This window comes from Zootermopsis nevadensis, unplaced genomic scaffold (assembly GCF_977971745.1).
Source record: "Zootermopsis nevadensis isolate Lab colony 2312 unplaced genomic scaffold, Znev_1.0 Znev_ptg000002l, whole genome shotgun sequence".
Classification (NCBI taxonomy): Eukaryota; Metazoa; Arthropoda; class Insecta; order Blattodea; family Termopsidae; genus Zootermopsis; species Zootermopsis nevadensis.
In genome coordinates, this window is record NW_028259134.1 from 10,720,683 (window position 1) to 10,733,967 (window position 13,285).

Consider the following 13,285-nt stretch of genomic DNA (forward strand, 5'->3'; position numbering starts at 1 on the left):
TTGCTATGAGAACATTAGCACCAATCATGAATATAGAAACTTTAAATTAGTCTATTTTGTTTACCTCCATTCTATTATACAGAATAATATTCTGGGAAAACTCAACAAACACAAAAAAGTATTTTATGTCAAAAAGAATGCAATTAGAATGGCAGGCATTACAGGGAGAGTCCCTTGTAAGGAATTATTCAAGAAGTTTAATATTCTCCCACTAGCCAGCACATTCTTATTTTCATAATCATTTGTTGTGGACAACATGGAAGAAATTCCAAACAAATTCAGATGTACACAATACAAATACAAGCTGCAGACATAACCTTCATGAGCCAAATGCAAACCTCAGCAAATATAAAAAGGTGTTTACTATGAGGGAATTAACTTACTCAATAACCTTTCTCCCATTATAAAAAGCTTAAATCATGACATAAAAGTATTTAAGCCAGCACTTCTTCTTATTGTAACATTGTATTATATCGGATGTCTGTAAAGAGTTGTTAAAAATATGTATTTAATCTATTTTATTGTGACATTATACATCCTTGGCTTAGATCTATGGAATGGAATGTAAATAAATTCTATTCCATTCTGACACTGTCCTGCATCATAGCTTATGTGGTCCAGGTGGCCTAGTGTTGCAGTACCACATGGCTACACCATTAATCCCAAAGTTAAAGTCTGGCAGGCAGCCTTGTAGTACAGGGGTTTAAATACCCCATTCCCATATGAGGAAGGATAAATATACATGGTAGCTTCAGAAAACTCTGGGGCAAGAGCAAATATAGCAAAATTATCGCTGCAACATACTGCTTGTTTGTGCATTTCGAGTAAAAACACTTGGAATTTTTTTAAAAGTTTGCCAAGCATTGGGAAAATTAAAGCTGCAAATGTTTTTTGGAAAGTGTATGGCAAAACAACAATATCCCAGTCCAAGACATGACTGGCATCACAGATTCAAGGATGGTTAGGATTCAGAATACAACCTCTGCAGCAGACAACATCCACCATCCAGTGGAATAACGGAAATGTGATAGAAGTGCAGGAAGTTGCATTCTCTAATCATAAGACAGCTGAGACATCCAGAGAATGTAATTTTGGTTCTCAGTTGCTGTTCCACCCTCTGAATCTGATGAAACACCAACATTTTTCATTGGCACATGCATCAGCAACTCATGGCATGGAGGCACTGTCCCAAGTTTGCACCATGGGATTTTAACCTTTTCCCCACAGATGAGAGAAGATGAAGAACTGGCTTGTCACCTTGAAAAATGCAGAAGTGGTTCAACTGGCTGCAAGTGTATGAACACTAAATGATAAATACAATATTCTAAAGACCTCTTAATGCTACCGTATAAAGTTCTGTCTCAGAATATTTTAAGGTTATCACACAGAAAAGAGCATCTTGAAATGCCAATCAGTAATACAGTTAAACAAACAATGGATTACAGAATATGTGAAAGAGGAGACATTTGTCATCCAACAAGATGGCTGCAACAGGACGAGTACCAATGAGAAAATAGACCTACTCGGCAACTCCTTAATGTATATGATGATAATTTATGAAAATAAGATGTAACACTACCTCATTCAGGTTCAGGTTTTGATACATAAGTAATCTTTTCTCCCCTACAATCCTGTACAAAAACAATTAATCCTAGCTGCTGGGAAATCTGTCTGATACAAAACTCTTCTTGTGTTGTCAATCCTGTGGGTAGTGGCATCTGACTTTTTTCACCATCATTACGAAACTCTGTCAGGTATGTCCTTGCAGAATCTTCGAAATCTGCTGACACTACACATTTCTGCAGAAAAATACATTAATTATTACTAAAAACACACAAAATCAAGCTCCATGAAGCAGAATCCTTGAGAAACTAATACTGACTCAGCTGGTCAAGAAATTCACCACCTTCACAGAACCCAAAAGATCAATACTATATTCACAAAGGCCTGCCCCTGATTCCCAACCTGAGCCGTATGAATCTAGTCATAACACACTATTTCTGTAACATACATTTTAAAATTATTCCATCTGTACTCTTTAATAGTAGAGCAACGTTCAATTTTCTAATAAACTAATTATCACACAGGAAAAAAATTATGTTTATACAGAAATGTTCTCTCACCTTTGATTTAGGCTCAGTATCTCCTTTTTCTGAAGCACTATTAAACATGCGTTGGGAAAACGTTTTGACACCAACCTCATACATTTTCTGTTTTTTATCCAGCTGCAAATGAAACTTAATATTACAATGGTTAAGGCATGGAGTCTTCAGTACATGTAGACTGAGACTACATCAATGAACAGGAACAAATTATAAAGGTAAAAATTTGCAATAAGGACTTCACTTTGAAGATGGCTTTTAGGCTGTAATGCCATGTAGTCTGACAAAAGTTTACCAACATTTCAGAGGTACTTGCTGCCTCCATCATCAAGGTGAAGGAAGCAGCAAGTACTTCTGAAATGCTGGAAGGCTTCTACCAGACATGGAGTTACAACCCAGATGCCAGCCACCTTCATACTCACAACTGAAAGAACAACAAATACAATTACACTCTGAATTCATAAGTTATTTAACAATGCTGAACCAACTTCAGACATCATTTACAGTATATAATGATATGGCTCTTGCCTGAAACCTCAGTTACAATAGCAACTGGATGAGGACTGCAGTCTAAGCACAAGAAGAGCGAGCAGCTGTGCACTGAATGCACAATGCTCACACACATCACATGCATAACTGAATTTAAGAGCAGTTATGGAATAATAAATTACCAATTAAATCTGGCACAATTAATCTTTACAACCTTTTTAAAACTACTTACATCTGGCACGTTTAAAATGCAGAAGTGGCAAAATCAATTATATGAAATACAAAAATAATGCAAAAAATGCCAGCAGTATGCCTCTGACATATCCACAAATTCAGCCTGCTGGCAGCAGAAGTGGTAACTATGTCAAAAGTAGCAGGAAATATAAATGCTCCAAATTTGAAGATACTATTACACGGAAATCACAGTAACTGTTTTATCCTAATACCTGCAAGGTAATGATGTATGCATGGCACCAAAATATACAACATTCACATATTTTCATTAACACACTCGTCTCCTAGGCCACAAGAATGATGAATAACCTTCAATGAACTGTCTTCATGTGGTATTACACAATTTTGAAAACTCACAATACCACAAACTTTCCTATAAAATACTGCATTCATCCAAATACCACACTCACATTTCTCTTGAAACATTTTGCATAAAAAAACAGATGTATGTCATATCCAAGGATTCAATTTATGTAGCATAAAGCCATATAACACAGCTCCACCATGAATTGGGCAGCAGCTCTGACCAAACAGTGCACTATCAAATCCCTGTTCCTAAGTCATGGGATGCATCTGTGACCTGGAATATAGCTAGTCTCTAAGTAAAGGCAGTTAGATTATGATCTTCTAAATTAACATTTAGGCTGGGCTTGACAACAAAACAGTAAATGTTGTCTCTAAGTAATTACCTATGTCCATGTACCACAATGCAAGCCACTATTATCACTGACATCATTATCAGAATTGATGCTTTGTTGGCTATTTAACAAAATTAATATTTTCCAGTCAATATCAATTGTATTTGCAACCAGAAACATCACTACATTAATTATCTTGCAGCAGTTCACATATTACTTTGTCATTGACATTTTTGCTGGACCGTCGTAATGTTGACTAACAAACACTTGAACCCAATACAGTTTTAAAGCATTAAGTACTTCCACTCAGAACTACAAGAGCTAATAAAGACACCACATTTGTTACACTGCTGAAAATCATCATAGCAAACATGGTGGAGTTGTACATAAGGCATGACACATCATACACACTAAGAGAAAAACAGCATGACACATTGAAATATATCTGGTTAAGATATTTTATGCTTACAAACCTTCTTCAGCTCACTGGAAATTTCAATATTTTCTGGTTCAATCCTCTGAGCAGCTATCAGGCGACACTTAGCTTGATCAAAGTCACTTAACATCAGAAGAGCTCTTCCAAAGCTGCAGAATAAAAAAAAATACCAATCATATTCATTGTAGTGCAGTGCACTGCATTCCAGAATGTTTTTCAGATACTGAAACTATTTTATGACCCTATCAATATCCTAATAAAGATACTTCAATATTGAGTAAACATATGATGAGGCTGGGAAATTTGGTCAAGCCAGGGTGGTGTTCTAGTTTTCTTGTGAGTGCTGGGGCACATCTTTCAAAGACAGTGATATCAAACTGGTGGTATACCTAAAAGGCAAAGAGGGTGTGAACATCTTCCCTTCCTGAACCATAACTTAGCAGTTGGCAGCACATCAAATATCCTACATTCAAGTGAGTGAATCCATAAACTAGCCAATGCAAAGTTTGGCTATACATGCACAGCATACTATCCTTAATCACTTTCACTTAAATCTAATCACTCATCAAAGTCAAGTATTGTTCTGATTTTTTCTAGTACTGTTTTTCCTACAATGTCATTTCCGGTCAAAATATCCTAAAAACAAGGAAATATTTACCCCTCTTCCACTCTATTTGTTCAAACCAAGTGGACTTGATGAAAGATATTATATTTCTATACAGTCAAGAACAGTTTCAGGTGTCAACTTTACACTAACTTATTTCTAAGAACCAAAACATGTAAACATTTTATTTTCAGTTCACATGAAATAAGTGCTTGTTAATACTATAATATGCATAAACTTTTAATCGAACACAATGTAATCTCAAGAAATACACTTTTGTGATCTCTTGGAGTATGTTCCAATGATATTTAATTCCATGTCAGTTTCAAAAGGACTACAAAACTTACTTGAATAAGGCCTTGGCATTTCTTGGCTGGATGTCAAGTGCACTCTTGCACATAACACATGCCCTTCTAGACGCCTTCTGCTTGTTGTAACACACTGCCAAATTGATGTACAACTTAAGCAGCATATGCCGCTGTTGGGCTTCATCTTTTTCATCTTTAAGATTGCATTTCTCAAGGAGTTTGACAGCTTTCCTGTATCTACAATAATGAATTACACTTGCATTTTTGCCACCAATTTTATACAAATTAGCAAGATATCCATGATGGACCTACTCATTATTTAATCAAACACACATCAAGATGCGACCTTACAAGACTCGTTAATAAATTTTTCATGGATTTCCCCAAAGCAAAGAATACTTACTTGTTTATGGCCTGACTGAACTGATCTTTCTTAAACAATTCATTGCCTATTAAGTGTTCTACTTGTGCAGCCTTAAAAATTGTATCAAAGGTTACTATTTCACAATCGTCCAATCTGAGACCTTCAAGAGCTTTAGCTGCAGTATCATCTGTAAAGTTCACTAACTCCACTTCAAACAGCAATTCAGCATCTGTATGGAAGAGCGGTTTTCATTCAACTTCAATTACATCTTGTTAATATGTACAACAGTTTTTCCAGTGATGTAATATAGCTGTATTAAATTTTACAGTTCAGAGAGAGAGACTCACTGAGACTGAGTCATTCACTGGCAACTGTTCAATGCATTAACAAACTAATCGACCTACCTTGACACTCATGTAAACACAGGCTACCAATATCTGAATAGTTCCAAAGCCAACATTCCATTTCAAACACCATTCTCTATGGGAGAATAGAAACAAATATGCTGGATACAAGGAGTCACACTACACCTCAAAATGTAAAGGTAATAAAAATCTAAGTATCACTGCTTTAGTGTTAGATATATTCACAAGATTCTGTATCAAATTCAGTAACTGGCTATTTTGGTACCACTCCAGATAATGAGTGAGAAACCATTAATCATGTCATAATAACCATTTCACCATTTATAATCAACAACACATTCATTGCTATATAAACCTAAAGGCAATACTGTATACCTAAAATCAATCAGTCAATTGTAACATACTTTGTGGAATTCTTGGTGGACAGCCCAATTTTCCATAAGCAACATCAGGATGCAAAAGAAACCTTGAAGTCTCTCCCTTCTTCATGGAAGCAATGCCAATATCAAGCCCTATGATGAAACTCTGCCCAAGGTGACCCATTTTGGGGTATCCACGCAACCAAGTTGAGTCATATGGTTCATCACCATATTCGACATAAGCATTGTAGTGGACTGTTACAAGAGCTCTCTCAGGGACTATACACCCAGAACCTGGTTGAATTTCCTACAAGATAGAAAAATGGCAAAATTGTCTTTGAATAATTTTAACCCAATTAATCACAATCAGACTGAAGGAATCACATATAAATGTGTGTTACTCGTGATTTTATTCATAAAGCTGCTATGCAAATTTACTTTGTGCAAGTCTCTCTCCAAAAGCAGTGTCACATTTCCTTTTACAGATCAAAATTTATTCTGCAGCATTGTCACTTCTACTGGGTATGGACACATTCCTCCAGCCTATTTTTATCCTTCATACATCTTCTGCCTATAAGTGATGCTACTGTAGCAATTCTGAAACAAGGAGGCTCTCAGTGATATCTGTCAAAAGCAATGTGCTATAACTGATTTCTTGGTATGTGAGAAAACTACTTGAAATATCCATAAGTGACTACAAAAGATGTAAGGGAATCATGCTGTCAATCACAGCAAAGTTGGTAGCTGGGCCAAGAGAATATTTTCAGAAACTGCACATATCAATTGTCACCATCACAGTGGCAGGCCACAGTCAGCACAGACAGAAGCCATTACTAAGAAGGTGAACAGCATCATTTTGACATACAGATATGTAATTGTTAAAAAAAACTGTTGCTTCTACTAGATATAGGGAAAGCAGCTGTATGAAGAATACTGAACAAGTTGTACTTTTCAAAGATCTTCAATATGTGGGTCCTGCAACAATTGACAGACATCACACAGGAAAAAGAAGACCAGCCTTGCATAACGTTTGGAGTGGTTTGATAACATGGAGAAATAGTGGGCACACATTGTGATGGGAGTGAAACATAGTTGCACCACTCTGAACCAGAAACAAAGACAGTCAGTGAAGTGGTATCAGGCAAATTCTCTGTGGAAAAAGGTTCAATGCTGCACCTTCAGCAAGTAACATCATGGTGACCTTTTTTGGAACATGGAGGAAGTTATTCTGGTGGATGAGATGGTATGGATGAATTTTAAGAATTAGTAATGACAATTCCAAAGCAGGCTCTAAACATGAAAACAAAAGCAAAATACCCAATATGGAGACTGAAATCAATTATAGGAATAGTTTGCAAAATATGCAAGACAGAAGGAAAGAAAGACATGGAATAAACTTAGGACAAAAAGTTATGGGAAGACACAGAGGTCCTGGTGTCAGCAGGCAAACTAAAAGAGGAAATGTTTGAGGAAGATAAGAACGCTTTCAACAAAAAACAAACTGATATAACAACTTTAAGCAACATACCCGTTTCTTAACCTTTCCATCCTGTGTTAAATTTGTCATTTTTGAAGCAATTTTTTGAAAAGGAGTTTCTTCTGGCTCTACACTACTACTGTCTTCATCTGAGTCAGCATTAATACAATCAAAATTAACACACTGCAGTAACTCATCTTTATCAAAGTAGGAGACATTGTTTTCAACATTGTCACTGACATCCACTTTAAATGTTGTAAAAGAATCATCTATTAATTTCCTGCAACAATGAACATAACAAATATTAACTTCACTTTTTAAGGGTGAAAAATTAGTGTATCAATAGTTCAATAATGATCAAATTTACAAATGTATACACATCCATAACTCATCTTTTCCCATATCTGTAAATGGAATTATAACATAAAACTCAGTACATACACAGAAGATAGAGTGTTTGGACCAAGAAGCACTGAAAATCTCACAATAATCCTTTACATATTGCTCTGCGTTACATAAATCCTGAATAGTAAGCTGCAGAAAAAATGCAAAAAACAAATATATTTGTATCTACCAACATGTTACAGAAGAAATAAATTAATAAACACATGATGGAAATTTATCTTCTAATTCATGTCAAAGCCAAAAATGGATAAAATCAAGAACATTTAATTTCTTTCACACGTTTGTAATAATAAGCATGTGAAATTTTATATAGGTCCGACCAGAAGAACATCTCATGAAAGACATAAGGAATTTGTGTGAGAAACAATAAAGACACAACAGGATATGCACATCACACAGTAAACACAGGACACTATTATGGCGCCAATGATGACACAATGGAGATCGCCTCCACCTTCAAAGAAACAAAACTCAAATCATGTCAGTTTTACCTCATGTCAATGCCATCAGTTAATTTTACTACTGGCGACATTTGTACTTCAGAATAGTCATCTACTGTATCCATTTTAAAAATTTAAAAACTACAAAGAAAAACTTCAACACCAAAATGTCGAGATAATTTCCGTTGCATCTTCAAACCCCCATACGTACGCAAGGCCCAATATCTCAATGAGTATGCGAGACCGTCGACAATTAATGCGTTTGAGTCACTTGTGGTACACATCACGGTTCATATAAAACACAAATAACCAACATGGGTTTATCCATGCTTATCATTTAGTTCCTTCCCTTACCACCAGAGACATTCGTACATGGCTGTTGATGTATTCATGTACATATGACGCAGATTTAAAATGGAACTGTCTTATGAATACGAAAATATTAATTGATATCTTTTGACGTAAATACGTCTATACGGAAGGGTCATTCTGCAAAAAACATCGTTACGAAGATGTGTAAGATCCATACCAAGAATGTGTAAATATGGACCGACAATGGTCAGCTTTTATATGAACTCCTGCGTGCATAACAATGCAAGAAAAAGAATTCGAATTTCTAACACACGCCTACAACAATATTGGCTGAGCATGCCATAAGGCTCTTTTCTCATTTATTATGCATGCTGTATAATTGCCTGAATAAACCGTATTGCAATCCACTCCTTTACCTAAGAAACTAATTATGTCATCTGTTTATTCGGCATTGTTGTGTTTCATTACTGCAGTCAACAATCGTTATTGCGGAAAGAACTGAGCTATGAATCGCTTGTAGAAGAAGTGCGTCGTAGAGTAGATAATATTGTGCTTATCTTATATAAGAATTTTTAAGAAATCTGTGATACTGCCCTTCACCCTCTCCATTTTAGTTTTGATTAAATTGGTCATTGTGGGTGGACATCGTGGTCTCTTACAATTGAACAAAGTTTGGGGTAAGGGATAAAGGCGCATCGCACTTCACGCTACTGCTGCGTTTGTGCGTTGCGTCATACTATGTAGAGATAACAAGATGGATGACATTGAAGATAAAAGAGTCCGTAATGCAGAATATATGAGACAGTACAGAAAACGTAAAAAAATATAAGTATTGAATAATGAACCTGAAGTTTCCAAAAAAATACCAAACACTAATGCTGAGCGTATGAGGGAATATAGAAATCGCAAGAAGCAATTATTGCAAGTTAATGCTTCCACATCATTAGCAAGTACAAGCGTTTTTACAACAATCGCACAACCAAGGTATGACAAAGCAACCGAATATTTTCATAAGCATTTTAATGAAAATAGATTTGGATACGCTTGCAATGTATGTGATCGGTTATGGTTTTAAAAGAATTGAAACAAGTTACTGATAGCCATTTAGATATATTGGGTACGGAGTTTGTAAATGAAACTGTATCTCAATATAAGGTATGCACAACATGCTGGCTATCTTTAAATAAGCAGCAAATACCTATATTGTCTAGGAGTAATGGATTTGTGTATCCACTATACCCCACTGATTTGCCTACTCTAAATTGCGTAAGCGAAAGATTAATATCCCCTAGACTTCCATTTATGCAAATTAGGATGTTAAGACATCAAATGGGTGGATTTGGGATAGCGGGATAAGTAATCAATGTTCCAGTAGATGTTAATAATGTGGTAACGCTATTACCTAGAGAATTTGACGATGATTACAGTTTCAACGTCCATATAAAGAGAAACTTGATTCACAAATCTACTTATCTGATAGGAATTGTGAAGAAAGATACAATAAAACGTTGGCTACTTATTTCATTAATACTCCATTGTACAAACATTACAACATTACAGTTAACGATGGATTTTTCCAAAAAACAACAAACTGCCGAGGAAGAAAATATAAAATGGGTAGAAGACAGAATTGTCAAGTGATGTAGAATTGCTGCTAGCTCAACAGCAAACTCTCCTGTGGAATGAAGATAAGTACTTGGAAATTGCTCCTGCTCAAAAGAACACACCCTTGTCCATCATATACGATGAACATGCAGAAGAGTTGTCATATCATCTACTTGGGAAGATCGAGGCAATTTAAAGAAGACCACAAGGTAGCAACATTCATGATGGCAACAAACGAAATTTAGAATAAAGCTAATATATAAACTTCCTTTCATTGTATTTATTGTCTAAATATAATTTAAATACAAAGACGTATTTACGTCAGATTCTCCGGAACCGTGGTTCCACTGTCAATTTTTTTCCTTCCCCAATTCATATCACTGTTTATCAGAAGATGAATGTTTTCTGGGTTCTAGCGCCGTGTAGTCTGGTAGATTTTTGCACGGTATAGCAACCCAGAAAACAGCAATCTTCAGATTTCGCCGTGAAAACCTTAAATCCTACTTGTGCTTGTTTGGGTTTCCATCGGAGACAACATATCTCATGTAATTCATGTTTATGCAGGAACCATATCAGAAATTTGCACAGATATTAAATTAATGCCAGATGTAAAAGTATTGGTATTATCGGTCTTCATAACAACTAATGCCTCACTGTAGCAAAAGGTAGGCTACTGCTATCATAGGTAACCTGATTGCTGCTGCCACAGAAATACAGATATGGCTGTCGTTGCTTTTGTTCTGTGGATTGTTTTTTTATGTGGTGTACTGTGTTTAGTTCGTAATACCAAGGCTCATAGATTATAAATTATTTGTTTACAATTGAGAAAATATGTACTGTAGTTTGTCCAATAGTGGCAATAAGGTTTCGAAACTGTTGAGGAAATATACTGTAAATACCAATAAGTTGTAATTATGAAACCCACAGTAGTTGCTGATGAAATGTTTCCAGAAGGTGCCGGCCCGTACATGGATTTAGAAGAGGTAACATGTTTAGATATCTGGAAATGACAATAGTGGGTTTACGCAGAAGCTGTGAGAGAACACTGGAAGAGCTAATAGTTGCATTAAGACAGGGTTGTTAAACAACATTATTCCATCTGGTTTTGGGATAATATTAATCAACATTGTTATTTATTGATTTCCCTATCATTTTCAACTTGAAACACGTTTCTGCGGATCAAAAATTGTGTTCTCCGCAAATGGTATGTTTACCATTATGAAGATTCCTTTACAGTTGTCACCTCTTATGTACTTACAGTTAATGTGAGGTGTTAATTATGAAACAGTTATGCACACAGCTTGTACCAGTCACATTTAGCATTTATATTTTCCATTGAACCTCACTACTTTTATAGGTGGGTGGATCCAGTGGATTGTTGATGGATTTGGCAGCTAATGAAAAGGCAGTCCATGCCGAATTCTTCAATGGTAAACCAATTGAATTTGTTGTTATAATACATTGTAGCTAATTTCATCAACTGACTGCTTTAGAAGATGTCAGTTTTCTAATTGCCCATCAAATGTATATGGTTTAGGTTTGATAAACAGCTTATTACTAAAATAGTTTTGTTGTAATTTGCAGAACATTGATATTAAATAAGGTACACAATATGTGTTACATTTCTCAAGGCAATGGAAGGGCTCTTTTTATTAGAAGAAAAGCAGAACTGTCACAAATACAGTGACAGTTGGTATAGTGGGCACAAGGCCAGCATTTTTTCCCATATGCTAATTAAATTTGTTATTTTCAGATTTTGATGATCTTTATGATGACGACGACCTGCAATGATACAGTATCATTTGTACACATACCATGGTACCTGTTATTGCAGAACTATGCATCTACATATTTCTTGAACAGGACTTGACATCAGAAATAAAGACTTTATATTGAAGTTCTATTATATAGTTCCATATTATATTGAAATCACATATTCCTAATATTTTATTCCCTGCACTGTGCTTATTTTCTCTTTGAGAGAGCTGATTGAATTTGATTTCTTAAATAGGTACAAGTAACAGTTAATGTACCTGTTGGTAGGAAACCATTGGATGCCAAGTACATGCTGTGCAGAATGTATAGGTTTTACAACAGTACAAAAATAATCAGTTCCAGAATTTTTATTACCTACCAGAACTGATGCCCTTATACTGTCTGTGAATCACAATTATAACACGAAGTTCAGGATTTGTATATTACATCTTCTGGAAGCACATGAATAAGTGGCCACAATTTTATGAGATTTTCTGTAATGAATAAACATCTTTTCTGTTAAGTTTGTTTTTGCATTCCCAGTAGTTTAATATACTTAAACAAAATCAAGTAGCAGCAGATGTAAAGATATAATTGGAATGAACTGCAGGCCAAGATTAAATATTTTGCATGATTCTATGAAGCAGGTTTTTATTGCAGTGCTTACCGATTATACTCATACTTAAGGAAGTAGTAGATTAAAATCTTGGTGCAGCCATCATTTCCCTCGGTGTATCCTCAAATATATGATCACTACATTGCACATGCTTACCTATTTACCATTCAAGATCCATCTCTTCCAATTTTACAGAACCTACAAAGTTGAGGAAGAGAACTGTTAAGTAATCTAAGAATTATTTAAGGAGTACAGATGAAAGCATATAAAGTAGGCACTGAAGCTGGCATTCTTCTTTTAAAGATAAGGGTTCTCAGAAGAATCATGTACAGTATCATGAAAGTAACAGCTATCCTGCATTAAGTGAGCACTGGCAATATGCATGGTGCAGTAATTGAAGGTATGGTTTATGACATGATTTTGACAAGTTTACATGTATATCATAATGCAGCTTAGATGAGGGTAATATGTATGTTCCAGTATTTTGCTGAAATAAATTTTATTTCTGATTGTTGCCTTTTAGTAAATGCTATCTTTCAGTATGTATGTAGAATATTCTGAAACAGTATATATTTTGTGGCATTCATGATTCCTTGTCTGACTAAGAAATTCACCCATCTATGGAATTTCAACTCACAAGTGAGGAGTCTTACTGTATTTATGGTATTTCCTAAAGCAGCTGGATAAATGGGTTAATAAAATTAAATAATCACAAAACATGGTCAAAAATGGCATTAACATTGCCAGAGAACTTCATCTTCAGAATATACCTGCCA

The 13,285-nt window shown here is 35.3% G+C and overlaps 2 protein-coding genes across 4 annotated transcripts; one reads left to right on the plus strand and one right to left on the minus strand.

The window, feature by feature from the left end:
* Positions 1-31: 31 nt before the first annotated feature.
* shu (inactive peptidyl-prolyl cis-trans isomerase shutdown) lies at positions 32-8,509 on the minus strand. 2 transcript variants are annotated; one of them, XM_087355427.1, is made up of 9 exons: positions 8,273-8,507; positions 7,818-7,910; positions 7,428-7,656; positions 5,945-6,206; positions 5,215-5,404; positions 4,851-5,048; positions 3,937-4,048; positions 2,124-2,225; positions 32-1,799 (listed from the first exon to the last, which is right to left on the minus strand). In XM_087355427.1, the coding sequence occupies exons 3-9, from the start codon at positions 7,464-7,466 to the stop codon at positions 1,581-1,583; spliced, it is 1,122 nt and encodes a 373-aa protein (XP_087211553.1). In that variant the 5' UTR covers positions 7,467-7,656; positions 7,818-7,910; positions 8,273-8,507; the 3' UTR covers positions 32-1,580. The 2 variants fall into 2 exon arrangements, with proteins under 2 accessions (XP_087211553.1, XP_087211549.1); XM_087355423.1 differs by lacking the exon at positions 7,818-7,910 and having other exon boundaries at positions 8,273-8,509.
* Positions 8,510-10,151: 1,642 nt separating this feature from the next.
* Positions 10,152-12,041, plus strand: LOC110833690 (COP9 signalosome complex subunit 9). Of its 2 annotated transcripts, none has more exons than XM_022072061.2 (3): positions 10,152-10,347; positions 11,496-11,568; positions 11,892-12,041. In XM_022072061.2, the coding sequence occupies exons 1-3, from the start codon at positions 10,216-10,218 to the stop codon at positions 11,927-11,929; spliced, it is 243 nt and encodes an 80-aa protein (XP_021927753.1). In that variant the 5' UTR covers positions 10,152-10,215; the 3' UTR covers positions 11,930-12,041. The 2 variants fall into 2 exon arrangements, with proteins under 2 accessions (XP_021927753.1, XP_021927754.1); XM_022072062.2 differs by lacking the exon at positions 10,152-10,347 and adding an exon at positions 10,867-11,121.
* Positions 12,042-13,285: the final 1,244 nt, after the last annotated feature.